This window comes from Lynx canadensis, chromosome B3 (genome assembly GCF_007474595.2).
Source record: "Lynx canadensis isolate LIC74 chromosome B3, mLynCan4.pri.v2, whole genome shotgun sequence".
In the NCBI taxonomy this organism is placed as follows: domain Eukaryota; kingdom Metazoa; phylum Chordata; class Mammalia; order Carnivora; family Felidae; genus Lynx; species Lynx canadensis.
Genome location: NC_044308.2, coordinates 28,717,234 through 28,736,918, shown reverse-complemented (window position 1 = coordinate 28,736,918; position 19,685 = coordinate 28,717,234). Strand labels below are relative to the sequence as shown.

At 35.5% G+C, this 19,685-nt stretch overlaps 1 protein-coding gene across 1 annotated transcript in view; it reads left to right on the top strand.

Annotated features, from left to right (window-relative positions):
• The first annotated feature begins 688 nt into the window (after nt 1-688).
• Nucleotides 689-19,685, top strand: part of NRG4 (neuregulin 4) — a 52,981-nt gene continuing 33,984 nt past the window's right edge. Inside the window, exons 1-4 of the mRNA XM_032593502.1 lie at nt 689-815; nt 7,488-7,616; nt 8,278-8,343; nt 11,067-11,160. Coding sequence (XP_032449393.1) covers nt 8,334-8,343; nt 11,067-11,160 — 104 coding nt within the window. The 5' untranslated portion in view covers nt 689-815; nt 7,488-7,616; nt 8,278-8,333. The remainder of the gene's footprint in view (nt 816-7,487; nt 7,617-8,277; nt 8,344-11,066; nt 11,161-19,685) is intronic.

Below are 19,685 nucleotides of genomic sequence, written 5' to 3'. Positions count from 1 at the left end.
AATCCCGTTAAAATAGATTAGGTAGATATGAAGAGGTGTCAACTTAAAACAGCAAGGAGAAAAGGAAAGGAAGAGTTAAGGGTTATCAGTAGACATGTGATTTGGCCACTTTTCTGGAAGATGGAAAATGGATGTTGGTGGATTAAAACCATAGCCCAGAGTGTGCTGTAAGTAGACTGCAGTGAACTGGGAGTGCTACCACCCTGCTCTCCCCTAAAACCGCAGAGGGACTTTCAGGCATAGTCTTACCAGGCAGGACAGAGAGCAAGAGTAAGAAATAGGATTGACTAAGGTAGGGAGGGTGGGAAAGACTTAACTGAAGATAAGTATATAAAACACCTGTGATAATACCCTCCCCGCTTCCTGCATGCAGAATAGGCTGGAGAGAGTGTAGTCAGGTGTATATACCCCCAAGAAAAAAAGAAGTCTCTTCTAAAGAGATTAAGTGAAATCAGTGGGGAGCTAGGACTTGTAGTGTGGGTTGTTGGCTCTGGAATAGGGGTCAGCAGACTGTATGTAATAAAGTGTCAGATGGTGGATATTTTAAGATTTGCAGGCCACATAAGGTTATGATTTCAGTGGAATATGCCTCTTGTAGTTTTTGTGTTTGTTTTCTATAACACTTTAAAAAATAAAAGTCATTCTCAGCTCAAGGGTCATACTGAAACAGTCTGACCTGTGATCTGTAATTCACTTCCACCCTGTTTAGGAAGAAGATCCTCCTCAATCTCTCATCTGATGGCTGTGCAGTTGGAAAGCTAGCTCCTTACCAGCTCTTCCTGAAAATAAACCTGCCTGTCGAGTGTTCTCCCTAGGTATATGGAACACCTAATCCTACTTCTTACTCAAGGTGGGAGGTCTGTTGGGAAACAGATCTACTTACAGAACAGCAGAGGAATCCACAGCTCTTATCTAGAATAATCAATCAAGTACTGCAGTTTTTTTTTTTCTCACATTTACTTATTTTTGAGAGAGCAAGACAGAGTGTGAATGGGGGAGGGGCAATGAGGGGGGCAGGACACAGAATCTGAAGCAGGTCTCAGGCTCTGAGCTGTCAGCACAGAGCCCAATGCGGGGCTCGTACCCATGGACTGTGAGATCATGACCTCAGCCAAAGTCAGACACTTAACTGACTGAGCCACCCAGGTGCTCCCAAGTACTGCAGTTTTAAATATGAATAGACAACCAAGTCTTACCAGATACTTGAGGAAAAGCAACATAATAGAGAAGACCAAGATAAACAGAAAAACTGATACTGGAAGGAAGTAATGTAATGCAGGGCACCAAAAAGAACCTAGAGATATTTTTTAACCAATGTATTATGAGAAATTTGAATTGTTGTTGAATCCCTAAAATGGGAGCAGCTGTGGAAAATTAATAAGAGAATAAATAGCTTTTTAGAGATTAAAAATATCACTGAAGTTTTAAAAAAGTAGTAGGGATGAAAGGTACGGTTGAAAAAAATCTCCCAGAACATTGATGAAAGGAAATATGACAAAATTTAGACCCAAAGGGGACAAATCTAGGGTGTCCAATGTCCAAATTAAAGGAGTTTTATAACAGGGGAAAATTATCAAAATGAACAATAATAACAGATAAATTGCCCAAGGCTTAAGGAATATGGACCTTCCTGTAGAAAGGGACCAAAAATGATTGTCCAGCACTATTTGGGAAATTTTTTTGTGTGAAAATGAGACCAGGTGTCTCAAAAGTTTAAAACACCAAACATAAATTGAAGATTTTAAATACTTCTAGGGGGTGGGGAGAGAACAACCAAACAGGTTACCTTCAAAGTTTTAATGATCAGACTGGAATTGGACTTCTATCTATATCACTGGATACTAGAAGAAAATAAAGCAATATAAAAATTGAAGGGCAGTTGTTATCCATGTAAAGTAATATGACCAGTCAAGATGTCTTAGTTATGCAGGAATTCAAAGTTTCTACCGAATCCTGTTTTTGGAAGTCAGTTGACTAGGTAATGCAGGAAAATAAAGTAAAACCCACAGGAACACATGTGATCTAGGAAGGTGGAATCGGTCCAAAAGATCATTTAAGGGAAATTTTAGAATGCCAGCTGACTTTGGTAGCAGTTCTAGAGAACATTCAGTCCAGATTTGAGCAGGAGGTAGGGGAGAGCTTTGAAAAGAATCTCTCAGAAAATAAAAGGGGACTACATGCAGTAAATTGTATGATTAAGAGCTAAATATTTGAGATGTTATGATACAGCACATTTGTTTTTCAGTCTCTCCCCAACCACCCCAAACTATGTAAGAATAGTTTGGTACAAATAAGATGCACATTAAAATCATGCTACATGATTTTAACCAATCTACAGCTTAAGAAAAGAGAATCTATTCTGTGTTGCTGCTGGAAATATTATTAGTGGCCCAGGTATGTGACTCTGAAACAAGAAAAGGAAATGTTATTCTTCATACTGCATGAATTTGCTGTGAATACTATTTACATAGTTACATTAATAAAACTTAAGTTTATTGTTTTCAACTTTTAAAGTAAATTTAGAGACAGAGTTATGAAAGACTTCATTAGGGTTATATACCAGAATGTAAATGTTAAAAACCTTCATGATGCGGGTGCCATGATGGCTCAGTTGGTTAAGTGTTTGTCTGGCTCTTGATTTTGGCTCAGGTCATGATCTCACGGTTCTTGAGGTCGAGCCCCACTCCATCTGTGCTGTCAGCACAGAGCCTGCTTGGCATTCTTCCTCTCCCTCTCTCAGCCCCACCCCCTGCTCATGCTCTCTCTCATGAAATAAATACACTTAAAAAAAAAAAAGAACCTTCATAATGAAGAGTTAAGATACAGCCATCACAGCAGAATGAGGAAGCAGAGGAAGACAAAAGGTAGAAGCAGAGTTTGCAGTTACTTATTTTACATGATAAGGAGTCAGTCCATGAGTTGACTCAATTCATTGATTAAGACATAGAAGTATGTTATTTAAAATTACACATGTAACCAAGAGAAGAAATAAAGATAATGTAACTTACCAAATATTCAAATTAAAAAGGAAGAGAGTAGTGTAAGGGAACAAAGCCTCATCTTTGCTGGCTGGGACTTTGTTGTCTAGGATGCTGATTATAGAAATAAGCATAAGTGTTTTGAATTATGGAAGTAAACACCAGCAAACTGAAAACAGAAACTGTTTAAGAAAATCTTGCCATTGGTCACATTTGTTCTTCTCTTATTTCCTTGATAATTTCTTAATGGGCTCCTTCTGCAACCATTAAACGTTGATGTTTTCCAGGGATCAATCCATGGTCTCTGTGTCACATGACACATGCACACTCTGAGCTAGTACATTCGCATAAATAGCTTCAGTAACCACCTGTGGAATTTGAATCCCAAATTTCTCATGTCAAACCTCATTTTAACCTAAATGCAAGGTCTGCATTTTCAGACATTTCTTTCCATAGGTCCCAGTAGCACTTGAAATTTAATATGACCTAATGGAAATCTTTATTTTACTCATGAAATCTGTTTTTATGTTCCTTTATTTTTTTATTTATTCATTTATTTTTTTAATGTTTATTTTTGAGAGCAAAAGAGACAGAGCATGAGTGGGGGAGAGACAGAAAAAGAGGGAGACACAGAATCCGATGCAGGCTCCAAGCTCTGAGCTGTCAGCACAGAGCCGGCATGGGACTTGAACCCAAGAACTACGAGATCATTACCTGAGCCGAAGTCAGATGTCTAACCAACTGAGCCACCCAGGCGCCCGATATTCCTTTATTTTTTAAAAAGCTTTGTTGAGGTATTATTATGGAAAGAGGCTGGATCGCTAATGGAAGAACGAAGCGGCGCTCAGAGATCTTGGAGGATCGGAAGTTTATTTACATTGATGGGCTCAGGGGAAATGGTTTCTCCAAAGATCTGAGCCCAGAGAGCGTAAGCATGGGGGACAATTTATAGTCTGCTACTTCCGCATTAGTGGCAATTGGTGTGAGCAGCAAACGGGGCAGGAAGAAGAACCCAGGAGAGTCTTCAGGCGAGGACTGGAATTCCCGATCAGTCCTGTTGGCCATCTTATAACATAATTTTTCCCTATCAAGGTCAGGGTTTATTATTTTCCCCATCAGTATAATCTATATGCCATAAAATTCATCTATTTTAAGTGTATAATTCAATGACATTAAATTTAGAGTTTATGTAACCTTCTCCACAATCCAATTCAGAACATTTCCATCACTCGAAAAAGATTCTTTATGCTCATTTGTAGTCATTTCCTGTGTCTAGCTGTAGTCCCAAGCAATCATTAATCTACTCCTGTCTCTATTGATTTGCTTTTTCCAAGGATTTTGTATAAATAGAAACATACAGTATGCAGTCTTTCATGACTGGCTTATTTAGCGTGTTTTTGAAATCCACTCTTGTTGTAACATGTTCTAATACTTTTTTCATTTTTATTGCTGAATAGCATTTCACTGTATGGCTATAAACATATTTTTTAATCCATTTATCAGTTGATAAACATTTGAGTGGTTTCTAGTTTTAGGTATTATGAATAACGTTCTACATTTTCATATATGTCTTTGTGTGGACATGTGTTTCCACTTCTCTTGGATACATTCATGGTAAATTTATGTTTAACTTTTTAAGGAACTATCAAACTATTTCCCAAAGTTGTACCATTTTACAGTCCCACCATCAAAGTATGAGAGATACAGTTTCTCCGTATTCCTGCTAGCACTTATTATTGTGTATCATTTTTATTATAGACGTTCTAAAGGTATGATATGATACCTCATTGTGGTTTCAAATACATGTCCCTCATGGATACTCAAAAGTAAGCCTTCATTTCTTTCTTTCATATACTGCTCACCCATTCTCTGGATGTACCTGTTAAGTGTATCTTTAATTCTCCTTCTCATCTTCATTGCGCATTGCTTTACTTCTTCACTTTCTTGATTATTAAAATAGCCTCTAAACTGCTTTGCCTGATATCCATTCCTCTGCAGGTCGCAGTCTATTTTCCACATTGCCATCCAAATGAATTTTCAAGAATGCAGATGTGATCTTCTCTCTCCTTTGCTACAAATCCTTTAAGCCTTTAAGATAATGTCTATCATGTGGACCCTTTTTATTTTACATTATCTGTTCCTGCCGCTCTTTTCCCCCACCATCCTGCCTTCCTACAAACCCTTACACACTCTACACACATATTCTGCACAGATCGTGGCCTGCTATCTACCTGTAATTATTTGAGTACATTAGGAATACATTCTTTCTTCTTTGCCTTTGAACATGCTGTTAATTCTGCCTGGAATGTTCATCTATCTCTGTTTATAAGCTCTTATTCTTCAAGGCTCAGCACAAATAATACCTCCTCTTAGAATCTTTTCCTGTTTCTTGGTAACAGTTAAGCTTTGTTTTTGTATATGTTAATATAGTGACATACATAGGTGTCTGTGAGAATATATTAGTATGATTTGAATGAAATTGTCATTTTTGTAAGTCCAAATATGATTTAAATGAGTCAGCCTAAAACATTTTTGTAATTACTTATGTACCTGTCATTTGTTAAAAAGAGTAGGCCACTTACTACATTTTTGTTGATAGGTAAATGAACAAATAAGTTGTTCTTAAAGACCAAGACTTTCATTTCGAGTTAAGTTATCTTGAAAAGTGTTAGATTTTTGGGGGTGCCTGGGTGGCTCAGTTGGTTAAGTGTACGACTCTTGATTTCGGCTCAGGCATGATCTCGCATTTTGTAAGTTCGAGCACTGGTTCGGGCTCTGTGCTGGTGGTGCAGAGTGCCTGCTCAGGATTTTCTCTCTCCCTCTCTCTCTGCTCCTTCCTTGCTTGCGCATGCACTCTCTCTCAGAATGAATAAATAAACTTAAAAATAAAGAAAAATGTTAGATTTTCTACTTTAGAATCACAGAGACTCAAAGGTTAGGTTCATTTGCATTGTGCAAAAATAATACCAAACCAATTTCCAAGATATATCTCTGAATAATACATCTTGAATGTCATGGATGAAGCTACAGATTATTATCTTTCACATTAAGATTTAGTAGTCGTTTTCATGTTAGTGTACAGCATCATAGTTCTGTAGTTCAAATAAAATAATAAAGTTTACTGTTTTTCATAAAAATACCATTTTAAAATGCAAACACTGTAAATAAACTAACATGATTAATATATATGTATACGTGTATGCATATGTATATATAAAGATTGTAGCTGTGTAAAAATTGCCTTTGAATATGAGAAATAATATGCAGTAATGATTTGTTTTCAGAGTATGGGGTTATATGAGTTTATTTTAATACCTTATTAAAATAAAAATTATACTAGTTTCACATCAAGTAGTAATCTCTGAATTGTTATTTTAGAGAAGATAACCATCTAAATGCTTTGCATACTTTAGGTAATTATATGATGAAGAAGCCTGTACTTCATTTTAAACAAAATTATAGTTTTAGTCAACATTTTAAAATTATTTGTGATTTTGGGGGCACATCGGTGGCTCAGTCAGTTGAGCGTCTGGCTCTTGGTTTCTGCTTGGGTCATGATCTCACAGTTTGTGGATCTCACGGTTTGTGGAGCGTCTGACTCTGCACTGGCAGCACAGAGCCTGCTTGGGATTCTCTCTCCCTTTCTCTCTGCCCCTTCCCTGCTCACACTCCATCTCAAAATAAATAAAGAAACATTAGTAAAATAAAATAAAGTAAAAAATTTATGATTTTTAAAACTCAGGGTTTGCTTAATGCATATATTATAGCTTTACCATAGTTTGCAGGTAGTTTCATTGCCATTAATATTAGTCATGCTCAGTAATTATATTCATTTCAAATTGAACATGATGTTATCTGTTCTGTTGTAACTATTACCTCTTTTTAGTTTTGTAAGTCCTTCATATCATCATTTATATAAATGTCATGTGCTTCGTAAGGAAATTCTTTTTTAAAAATACTCTGTGGAAACTTTATCCATTAGCTCTCAATTAAAATTCCTTTTCTCCACAAACTTATACAGTGCTCTTGAATTATTCCTACATGAAAAGATAAATAAGGAGTCTAAAGAATGTGGTTTATTTTATAACTTTAAAAATTGGACAGTGATTTGAGAGGGCAGCTTAGTACAAGTCCTTTTATAAATAAAATTCTGCTTCATTTGCAACTCTGAACATGAGAACTGAAAGGGGTGTTTCCCTTGGCTGGTGCCTGACCTCTGTGCACACCTTGGTCTTTGTCTCAACCTTGCCCACACTGCACACTACAGCCATATAAATCAGATTTTCAATTGGTTATAAAATGCAAGGCACAGATGTAGTCCGCAGTATTCAAAAACTTTTGAAACGCTGAATAGCCAACAAAATTTGTTGTTTGTATGAATGTAAGTTTTTATTGAGGTAAGTCTGTTTGTTTGAAAAAAGGACTCCTGCAGTTAGCTAGTGATTATTTCAAATTAAGTAGATTTAATTTCTCTCTATGTCTCTGTCTTTCTTTGCTTGTCTGTATAAGGCTTTGGGAAGAAACCTTGATATTACACCTGTGTTAATAGGAAGCTGTTGATTGAGATTTCTGTTACAAAGTCTTCCTGTCAGGAGTAAGTCACTTCATAAAACGAAATTGAGAGCTTGTAATCATAGAGTGAGTATCCTTCATCTCTTCATGTGTTTTTTTAAATTCCTTTGTTTCTGTTATAGCAGGTAACTTCACATACGTCTTAATAGCTACTTTGCTGTGCTAGATGCCAGATATTTTTCAAAAGGAAAGCATATGTAAATTGGTAAAATAATGTTCAATCTACAGTAAATTTGTAAAAGTACAGTTCTTTCATAAAAGTTTTAAAGGTTCTATAGAAATGCAAACCTTTAAATGCTATTAAAGATTTTTCCATAGTATATTTTTGGCCATTTTCGATAAACTGAAAATTTGGAAGTTATTGATTAATTCTGTTTAAAAGTCAGATTAGTAATAGGCTTTATGAAAAAGTAAAAAGTCAATTCAGGTCACTCAGTTTCATTTACTGAGTCATATCTTTTATATTTTGTATATACTGAGTCATATACTTTTATACTTTTTTTATGTACTGTATTTGTACTTTTTAATGTTGATCTTTTAGTTTTTTATGTTCAGATGTTTTTACTGATATGTAGTAAGTATCTAAACAAATAGATAAACTAACTGAAGAATTTTGTCACTAACATATAAATGTCTTCATTTTCATCATTTTAAAATATTTGCTATTAGAATATTTGACTTTTATAATGCCTTCAAAAGATAATTTCTCCTAAATTATTAATTTTAGGTGCTGTTTTTCAATCTTAAACTTTTAACCAAGAATGAAACTATTTAAAAATTAAGATGCCAACAGGTAACCTCTTGTAAATTTATATGTCAGTGTATGTCACATAGCAATTGAACACTCCCGCAAAAAAAAAGTGTGCTAATGCAAAGCTATATTTTTCCCCATCTAAAATTGTTCCAGAAATCTGAAATGTTTTGGTTTTGAAAGATCACTTTTTATAGCATGAAAATATTTTATTTTAGACATATTTTGTTGCTTTTTACAAATTGACAAATTCTAGCTTACCCTATATCTGATACCAACTTTACAAAACAGTAAGTGATATCATCATATGTGGAATTTAAGAAGCAAACAGATGAACATAGGGGCAGAAAAGGAAAAATTAGATAAAAACAAAGAGGGAGGCAAACCATAAGAGACTCTTAAATACAGAGAACAAACTGAGAGTTGCTGGAGGGATGGTGGTTGGGGGGATGGGCTAAATGGGTGATGGGCATTAAGGAGGGCACTTGTTAGGATAAACACTGGGTGTCATATGTAAGTGATGAATCACCAAATTCTACTGCTGAAACCAATACTACACTGTTAACTAACTTGAATTTAAATAAATAATTTTTTATATTAAAAAATTGTTTTTAATGTTTATTCATTTTTGACAGAGAGACAGAGAGTGAGTGGGGGAGGAGCAGAGAGATAAGAGACACAGAGTCCAAGGCAGGCTCCAGGCTCTGAGCTGTTAGCACAGAGCCAGATGCAGGGCTCAAACTCAAACTGTGAGATCATGACCTGAGCTGAGGTCAGTTGCTTAACTAAGTCACCCGGACGCCCCTTAAATAAATAAATTTTTTAAAAAGGAGTAAATGAAATCAAAGTAACAAAATAGATTGAGAGATAATGCTTCAAGTTAGATGAGCATTCTTTATAGGTAAAATACCAGTAGAAAACCCTATGTGATGATTCCTGTGATTCTGATGTAATGTTAATTGGGATTTTATTTGTTAGCCAAATTATTCCTGAAAAATGGTAAGCATTATCTTATTAAAAGTTGTTCATTGTAAAGAAGCACACCATTGTGTAAAGAAGAAAAAATCCAGAAGGATTAGTTCTGATTGGTTTACTTTCTTTTTTCCCACCTAAATTTTTTTGTAATTCTGTTTTCTTCTTTGTATTTTTATACTTTTATAGTTATAATGTCATGGTGAAACCAATTCTTCTTAAATCTGAAGTAAAAGAAATATTTAAAAATTTTAAATTCTGGTGGCGGAGACATCTGGCTCAGTAGCAATTATATCTTAACAACTGTTGATATTCAGTGGCAAGTGAATGCTAGCTGATTTTTTTAATGCCAAATCTGAGTAATGCCATTTTCTTCACATAAGATGATTCTAGGTCATTTTCTAGACAGTTAGGAAGCAGTAATGTGCAGTTTTATCCCTCTTAAAGGCTGAAAGATAAAGTGTTCAGCAATTTGTTCTTCTAATTATAAATAGTGATATAATGACTCAGCGAATTCTAGAGATATTTCTAAATTTTTCTATATAATGGTTTTGGAGTAAAAGAAAAAAGTTAAAAAAAAAAACAGGTGTGGGGAAGGAGGTGCAGGATGGAAGGAAGGAAAGGGACCATGGGAGACCAGGAAGGCAAAGAGATAAAGTAGGATAAAGGAAGGGTCAAAGATAAAGAAGGACGTAAGGATGGAGAAAGAAGGGGGGAGGGAAAGCATGCAAGAAATGGAAGTTTATTTTTTCAATATTCTAAAAGTTTTGCTGTATATCAAGCAATGACTTAGGTTTTTAATTTTACTTTAGAACTTTAGATGTCTTTTCAGTTATCAGCTGTTACCTAAAATCCTCTTGCAAATCAAAACCTTGTAAGATTACTTTTTGGGTTTGTTGTTGTTGTTGTTGTTATTTTAAAGATTTTATTGTTAAGTAATCTGTATACCCAACGTGGAGCTTGAACCCACAACCCCAAAATCAAGAATCTCGTGCTTTACTGACTGAACCAGCCAGGCATCCCTGGGTTTTGTTTTGTTTTGTTTTAATTGTCATACATGAAATATTTAAAGATAATTTTGGAAATCAGAATTTATTTCAATTACATAAATCATTTTCCAATAGCAGTTTTCATAGTTTAATGAATTTGAGACCAAAAGGAAAGATAAGAATTTAAATATACCTTTGAAACAGAGAAACTCTAAACAAAAGCTCTTGCAGAGTCATAGTATTAAATGAGAAAGGCCACCATTTATTTTAAGATCCTAATCCCCTTTTAAAAATCTAATGAATATACTGGGGCGCCTGGGTGGCGCAGTCGGTTGGGCGTCCGACTTCAGCCAGGTCACGATCTCGCGGTCCGTGAGTTCGAGCCCCGCGTCAGGCTCTGGGCTGATGGCTCAGAGCCTGGAGCCTGTTTCCGATTCTGTGTCTCCCTCTCTCTCTGCCCCTCCCCCGTTCATGCTGTGTCTCTCTCTGTCCCAAAAATAAATAAACGTTGAAAAAAAAAATTTAAAAATCTAATGAATATAGAGATTCCTTATGTCTGTAATATAACCTATAAATCTGTTATAATTAATGGTCATATCCTTAGGACATATTATTTTTTTCCCTCAAAGGGACAGAAGTCCCTGCTTATCAAATAAGGAATAAGATTAAGTTCTTCATTTTGAGAAGCAATTCTTCATTTAATTTTTAGAATCGCCACTTCAGTCTAAGATACTTAGTCCTTTACTTGTTTTATTAGAAAAACTTAATTTGCCTTTCTCTAGTTTCATTTATGTATATGTTTAGATCACGAAGAGCCCTGTGGTCCCAGTCACAGGTCATTTTGCCTGAATGGAGGGATGTGTTATGTGATACCCACTATTCCCAGCCCATTTTGTAGGTAAGTAAAATGTGCTGGGGTGGGGGAAGGCAATTTTATTTTTTATCAGCTACTAACTTCTTTAGAAGTGATAAATATTGATCAAAAGTGTAAGATGAAAAAGTGTGAGGAATGCTCTATATAAAACAAAATTATACTTTAAAAACAAACAATGTGGCAAATCACAATCTTGCTCAAAGTGTTTACTTTGGAAATTAGTAGTGATTTCAAGATTAGTCTGATTTTTTTAAATAATCTATTTTGGTGAACTCTATGATTTTAGCAATTTACGGAAGACAGTCTATGTTTTTTTTTTTTTTTTTTTTTTTTTTTAAATTTTTTTTTCAACATTTATTTATTTTTTGGGACAGAGAGAGACAGAGCATGAACGGGGGAGGGGCAGAGAGAGAGGGAGACACAGAATTGGAAACAGGCTCCAGGCTCTGAGCCATCAGCCCAGAGCCCGACACGGGGCTCGAACTCACGGACCGCGAGATCGTGACCTGGCTGAAGTCGGACGCTTAACCGACTGCGCCACCCAGGCGCCCCGACAGTCTATGTTTAATATTACTGATAAAACAGGTAGAGAATTCATTAATATAAGAAAGCCCAACATGAGGTGTTTGAGTTCAGAATACATAAATACATAACTGTGTTGGTACCAAAACTTACATTTGATATGTTAAAAAGAAAATGAAACATTAAGTTTCTCTAATGGTGTTAAAAAAAAAAAGTCTAAGCCACTATTGTTTTAAATAATATGATTCACTTTGGGAGTATATAGCCAGGTCAGTAAAGGACTTGAAAATAGTACTTGTTTAGCTGGCTTCCTTTGAATTTGGTTGAATGGGATTTAAGGGGGGCATAGTAAACCTCTTTTAATACATGAATTAACAACACAATACTACCAATGACGTCCATAGACTTTAGTGGAGCTGACACTTAAGGACTTCAAGATATTTTGTGGCATGTGCATGAATTACTCTGTTTTTGTTCATTAACTGAGATGAGAGGTATAGAATCTAGATTTAAGATCTTATTGAAGTAAAATTAATATGAAAAATGAAAAATATTGGGATTTGGTGTGGAGGAGAGGAGGCAGAGAAATAATCTCATAATTATCTCAATTCGTTTTTAGAGGTTTTCATATGGGAAATAGTGAGTAGGTATTTTTCCTCTCAAGTTAATAAAATGAAAAAGGAAGAGGATAGAGGAACAAATCAACAATTGCTTTGTACTCCCTAGGTGCCTGTATGTTTTTCTTTTTAAAGTTTATTTACCAAAATGTAATTTATGAATGATAAACTACATTCTTTTTTAAAAATATTTTTTAATGTTTGTTAATTTTTTAGAAAAAGAGACAGAGTGCAAATGAGGGAGGGGCAGAGAGAGAGACACACACACACAGAATCTGAATCAGGCTCTGGGCTCTGAGCTGTCAGCACAGAGCCTGATGCAGGGCTTGAACTCACAAACCCTGAGATCATGACCTGAGCTGAAGATGGATGCTCAACTGACTAAGTCACCAAGGTGTCCCTAAACTACATTCTTAAAAGTACACAACTGATGAATTTTGACAAATATTTATACCTATGAAACTGTCACCACCATAACAAGATCCAGAGCATTTCTGTTATTCCACATTTGCTGACCATATTTTTCATGTTTTCATTTCACAAAAACATTAGAGGAAAGGGGGAGAGAAGATGTAAGGAAATAGAAAAATAAAGGGAAAATGAGAAATTAAGCAATTTGCTAAAGGTCATACAACTAGGATTAAATTAAAGAAATGGCCTTTGAAAAGTACAACTCCCAAGTTTCACCTAATCTTCTGGTGTATTCATTCTGAATTCTTTCTAATGGGATAGGACATGTAGCATTCATTAAATGAAACTAAAATACTCATCAAAACAAATACATTTAATAATTAAAAGATACTAACATTTTTTTTCTTTAATTTACATCCAAGTTAGTTACCATATAGTGCAACAATGATTTCGGGAGTAGATTCCTTAATGCCCCTTACCCATTTAGCCCATCCCCCCTCCCACAAGCCCTCCAGTAACCCTCTGTTTGTTCTCCATATTTAAGAGTCTCTTATGTTTTGTCCCCCTCCCTGTTTTTATATTCCCTTCCCCTTTCCTTTATGTTTATCTTTTTTGTATCTTAAAGTCCTCATATGAGTGAAGTCATATGATATTTGTCTTTCTCTGACATAATACCCTCTAGTTCCATCCATGTAGTTGCAAATGGCAAGATTTCATTCTTTTTGATTGCTAAGTAATACTCCATTGAAGATACTAACATTTTGTATCTTGATTGTAGTGATGGCTTCTTGGGTAAAAAGGCTGTCCTTTCTCCATTGAATTACCTTTACATTTTTGTCAAAAATCAATTGATCATATATGGTGGGACTATTATATTCCATTGATCTATGTTTCTATCTTTCATGATTACCAAACCATCTTGATAACTGAAACTTTATGATAAGTGAAATCAGGTCATGTGAGTCCTTAACTTTGTTATTCAGCTCATTGATCTTTAGTCTTCTTTTCTAAGACTGTATTTAATGTTAAAAATTTCCAACTACGTTGTACCTGCATCTTACAAATTTTATAATTTGTTCATTTCTAAGTTAAATATTTTTTCCATTATGATTTCTTCTTTAACCTAGGTGGGGTTTTTTTGTTATCCTTTAATATTTATATCTAATTTAATTGCATTGTGGTCAGAGTACTTGGTCTATCAAGCTGTCTCTGTACTAAAGCCGTGTTTATACTGCACTGAATAAGTTGAAAGAATTAAGAGTACTGAAATTTGGAGACTCAGTGGGATGGGAAGAAACATAGAGTCTTAACTAAGGCTGCTATAGCAAAAAAACATATGCTGGGTGGCTTATGAACAATAGGAATTTCTCACAATTCTGGAGGCCAGAAATCTGAGATCAGGGTGTCAGCATGATTGGGTTTTGGTGAGTGCCTGCTTCCTGGTTTGCAGATGTATCTGGGTAGATCTCTTGACCAGCAGGTTTATTTTCAGGAAGACCTGGCAAGGGATCAGCTTTGTAGACCACACAGCCATCAATGACAGAAAGAAGAGCATCTTCTAGAGTAGGATGCCAGCAAATTACAGACTATAGGCCAGATATTTGGGGGGCAGGGACCAGATTACTTTTGTATGGACTTTTTACTAAGAATATTTTTTGGTTTTTATATTTTTTTTTTTAATTTTTTTTCAATGTTTATTTATTTTTGGGACAGAGAGAGACAGAGCATGAACGGGGGAGGGGCAGAGAGAGAGGGAGACACAGAATCGGAAGCAGGCTCCAGGCTCTGAGCCATCACCCCAGAGCCTGATGCGGGGCTCGAACTCACGGACCGCGAGATCGTGACCTGGCTGAAGTCGGACGCTTAACCGACTGCGCCACCCAGGCGCCCCTGGTTTTTAAAGAGTTGTAATAAACAAGCACACCAAAAAATACAGAAGATTACGGGCACCTGGGTAGCTCAGTTGGTTAACTTGATTTCAGCCCAGGCCATGATCTCATGGTTCGTGAGTTTGAGCCCCATGTCAGGCTGTGCTGACAGCGCAGAGCCTGCTTGGGATACTCTCTCTCTCCCTCTCTCTCTGCCCCTCCTCCACTCACTCTCTCTCTCTCAAAATAAATAAACTTAAAAAAATAAAGAAGATTATGCCACACATGGCAGGAAGAGAGAGCTCTCTGGAATCTCTTTTATAAGGGCATTAATCCCCTTTATGACAGCTCTATCCTCATGTTCTAATTACTTCCCAAAGGCCCCACTTAATACCATCACATCGAGGTTAGGATGTCAACATATGAATTTTGGGGGTACACAAACATTCAGTCTATAACACTTAGGTTGTCACTCTGCTTTTGTATTTTGGGCAAATGTATTTTAAGTTTATTTTCAAAAAGTTACCAATGGAAGTGAATGGACCACTTTGCTCACACTGGGTTGAGGAATACATCTAATTTCTTCCTAATCTGAACTTTAATAGTAGTAATTAAAGAATAGTTGAAACTGTGTCCCTGGTTTTATGGTGGAGAGGGAAGGAAGCAAAGTTATTATGTTGCACAACAGCAGAAGATTTCTGTGGGATTAGCACCCCCTGTGCAGTATGGATGGTGTACCCTGGAGTTGTTCAACACCTTGGAAGGAAGTGAAGTCAGGGAGACAGAGAGAAGGAAGGAATATAATGGCTAAGGTTTAAATAAAGTTGAATGGCAGAGACATTTTATATCATATGTTAGTTTTAAAAGTAACTGCTTTCCAATAATTTTAGGGCCATCCTTTCTTATATAGCACTGTAGGTAAAATAGGTCTGAGGATGATAAACTCATTTCCATCTCAACTCCTACTACTTCCTGTGTTCCCTATTTCTGTTAATGACATCCCAACTGTCTTATCACTGAGAATCTTTGACTCTATCATTGACCCTTGTCAAGTTGTCAAACCATAATTCTACCTTTGTTGTATGTCTCTTATCTGTCTAATCCTCTTTGTTCTTAATATCACTATACTAGTTCAGACCTTTTTAACCCCTCATTGTCTATAGAAATAATTTTCTAACCAATTTTCCTCTTTTTTTAAGTTTATTTATTTATTTTGAAGAGAGAGGGAGCAGGGGAGAGGGAGAGAGAGAATCCCAAGTAGGCTCTGTATTGCCAGCACAAAGCCTGATGTGGGGCTGGTCCCATGAACCACAAGATCATGACCTGAGTGGAAACCAAGAGTTGGATGCTCACCACCACTGAGCCACCCAGGTGCCCCACTAACCAATTTCCTTGCAGCCTAATTCTAATTACTACTTCTGCAGTTTGCCACCCAAACACTTCTACGGCTTTCTCTTCTTCCTTGGTCTGTGTTCTAACTAGAACCATTTACTATTTATGTTAAATGTACTCCCATCCTTTCTTCCTGTCTATGCGTATTGAAATCCTACTTATATTTCAAGGCCTTTTCCTCTCTCAACCCTATCACAAATCAGAATTAACCTCTTCCTCCTTTGAACAGAGAAATATGTGAAATTTATTACTTTATATTTTGTCTTTGTATACTCATCTCCTTTTTTGGACTATAAATATTCCCCACTCCACCCCACCACCTAGGAGAGTGTGTTGGTCATAGTAACAAAATTTAAGTAATTGTTGACTTATAGCTAGTGAATTTATAGAAATAATTTCATCTCAGAATCAGTAGTCATTATATTTTTCTTAAGTGAATGGGTAGGTAATAAATAAACAAAATAATTAGAAATACTGCAGTGGCAATAAACAAGTACAGCTTACAAATTTAATTTAGTTTTATCATACATTGGTCTTTGTCCTCTTGTCTCTATTTTTTTTTTCTTCTTTGTACTTTATTTAAACCAGCATACTCTAGTTTTTCTTATCTAATTTCTTTAGTTGACTATTTAGCTCTTTGGTTTTTTTAAGCTACTTTATTTTTTTTTCAATATATGAAGTTTATTGTCAAATTGGTTTCCATACAACACCCAGTGCTCATCCCAAAGGTGCCCTCCTCAATACCCATCACCCACCCTCCCCTCCCTCCCACCCCCCATCAACCCTCAGTTTGTTCTCAGTTTTTAAGAGTCTCTTATGTTAAGCTACTTTAAAATTGAGGACTGCTTGGTATCAGTTGGTGTTGAGATCTGCTTTGAAGCCTAGTTCATGTATAGTATTTTAAATGGCCTATGTGTAGTAGAGAAGAATGTGTATTCTTTAATTGATGGGTGAAAGGTTTTATATATGTACATAAGATCAAGCATTTATAATGTGCTGTTGAAATCTGTTATGCCCTCAACTAATTTTTTATCTGCTTGATTTATCAATACCTGAAGAGGTATGTCAAAATTTGTCACAGTGATTTTGGACCTTCAGCATCTCACAATTTCTGTTAATTTTTGCATAAAATATTTTGAGACAATATTATTAAGTCCATATAAATTTAGGATGGTTATGTCTTCTGGTGAGGTATCCCTTTTATCATTATATAATGACCTTCTTTATCTCTAGTAATGCTTTTTGCTTTGGAATCTATTTCATCTGACATTCATATAGCCATGTCAGCTTTCATTTGTTGAACATTTGAATGGTTTCCTTTTTTTTCTTTCAATTTTCCATTAGGTATGTCTGTAAACATATATAGTTAGTTGGACTTCTTTTCTGTCTTTATTGGAGTGATTGAATTTTATTTGTCCATTCTACATTTTATTAGCTTATTTTCATTAACATGTCTTGAAATCAATTTAGTTGTGGGCATCATTTATTTAATGAAGAGAAAAAATAGAAAATTTGAGGGTAAATAGTGCATACTGAGTGGAAGTATTATTTTTGAGACTTTTGTTTCAGGGGTGTGTGTGTGTGAGTGTATGTGTGTGTGTGTGTGTGTGTGTGTGTGTGTGCATGTGTGTACGTGTTTTGGAGCACATTTGATTAGTCACCAAGTCCTGTCTGGATTATCTATGGAATTTATCCCTACTACCCTATTCTCTTTGCTGTTGCCTTAGTATTATTTCCTTTCTGAAGTTTTGCAGTAGCTTTCTTTTTTTAATCCTAGTCTTATTCACAATGCTTTTGTAGTGATTGTTCTAAAAGGTACATTTGGGTTTTTTTTTAACTATTATTTATTTACGTAGTAATCTCTATACCCAACTATTATTTATTTATGTAGTAATCTCTGTACCCAATGTGGGGCTAGAACTCACGACCCCGAGATCAAAAGTCACACGCTCTTCTGACTGAGCCAGCCAGGCACCTCTGACTTTGTCTTTTTGATTCACAAATTATTTCAAGGGATTCCTATGTCCTAAGGTACATCTTCAAATGTTTTAGCTTATCACTCAAGGCTGTTTATCATAATAGTCTATTTGATATCCTCTTCTATAACTTCTCCAGACATACCTTGATTCTAAACATTCTGAAAACTACATGCAGGTTCCCAAACATGCTAAGGCCTGACTCCATGCTCTGCATATGCTAGTCTCCTTCCTGAAACATCTTTACTCCTTAGTCTTTGAAGTAAGCTAATTTATTGCTCTTCTGTGAGCCATCTTTGTCCTAACCAGAATGATTCTGGGGCTCTTTGAGTTTTTTTTTTAATTTTTATTTATTATTGAGAGAGACAGAGAGAGAGAGAGAGAGAGAGAGAGAGAGCACAAGCTGGGGAGAGGTAGAGAGAGAGGGAGACACAGAATCTGAAGCAGGTTCCAGGCTCTGAGCTTGTCAGCACAGAGCCCTATGCGGGGCTCAAAGCCACAGACCGTGAGATCATGACCTGAACCAAAGTCAGACACTTAACCAACTGAACCACCCAGGCGCCCCTTCACTGATTAATATTTTAATTATTTACGGTCTTCCTCAAAATTATGAGGAATTGTGCCTAGCAAAGTAAATAATAAGTTAATAAGTGAAGGAAGTAATAAATTACATCTACATATTGCTACCAGTGATTACAAAAAACTCAAATTTTAAATTTTCTTGTAAAATGTACTATATTATCTTAACCCTACAATATCAGTAAATAACTTTTATGTAGCGATTATGGTTTTTTAAAAACTTTTTATGTGGTTATTAATAAATTTCAAGTAAAAGAGAAAATGACCTTAAGCAAACATTTTTTTTAAATGAGGCAATATAAATGCCAGTATAAATATATATATGAAAGTATGATTAGCATTCACCATAACTCAGTTTAGAGGTCTATATGAATTCTAATAGTATTTTGAATTATTTATCTTTTCTAGTATTGTGATGAAATATATGTAATATGAATTTACCATTTTAATCATTTTTAAGTGTTAAGTGACATTAAGTGCATTCACATTGTACCACTGTCACCACTATCCATCTCCTTCAGAACATGTTTATCGTTTCAAATTGAAATCATTACCCATTAAGCAATAGCTATTTCCCCTTCCTTTTGCCTTTGGTAACCATTGTTCTAGTTTCTGTTTCTATGAATGTGAATATTCTAGGTACCTTTTGTAAGTGGAATCATACAATTGGCATCTTGTGTGTTTGGCTTATTTTACTTAGCATAATGTCTTCATCATAATGTTTTAGCATATTGTTGAATTTCCCTCCTTTTAAAAGCTGAATGATATTCCATTGGATGTAGGCACCATATTTTGTTTATCCATTCATCCATCAAGGGACATCTAAACTGTTTCCACCTTTTGGCTATTCTGAGTAATGTTGCTATGAACATGAATGTACAAATATCTCTTTAACAACCTGCTTTCAATACTTTTATAATCTAAGGTGGAATTGCTGGATCATATGGTAATTCTATGTTTAACTTTTTGAGGCCCTGCCATACTGTTACAGTGGCTGCACCAGTCTACATTCCCACCAGAAATGCAGAGAGTTCTAATATGTCTACATCCTTGTGAACACTTACTATTTTTGGGGTTTGTTTGTTTGGTTTTTGATAATAGCTTAATGGATGTGAAGTGGTATCTCATTGTGGTTTTGATTGGCATTTCTCGAGTGATTAGTGATGTTGAATGTTTTTTCATGT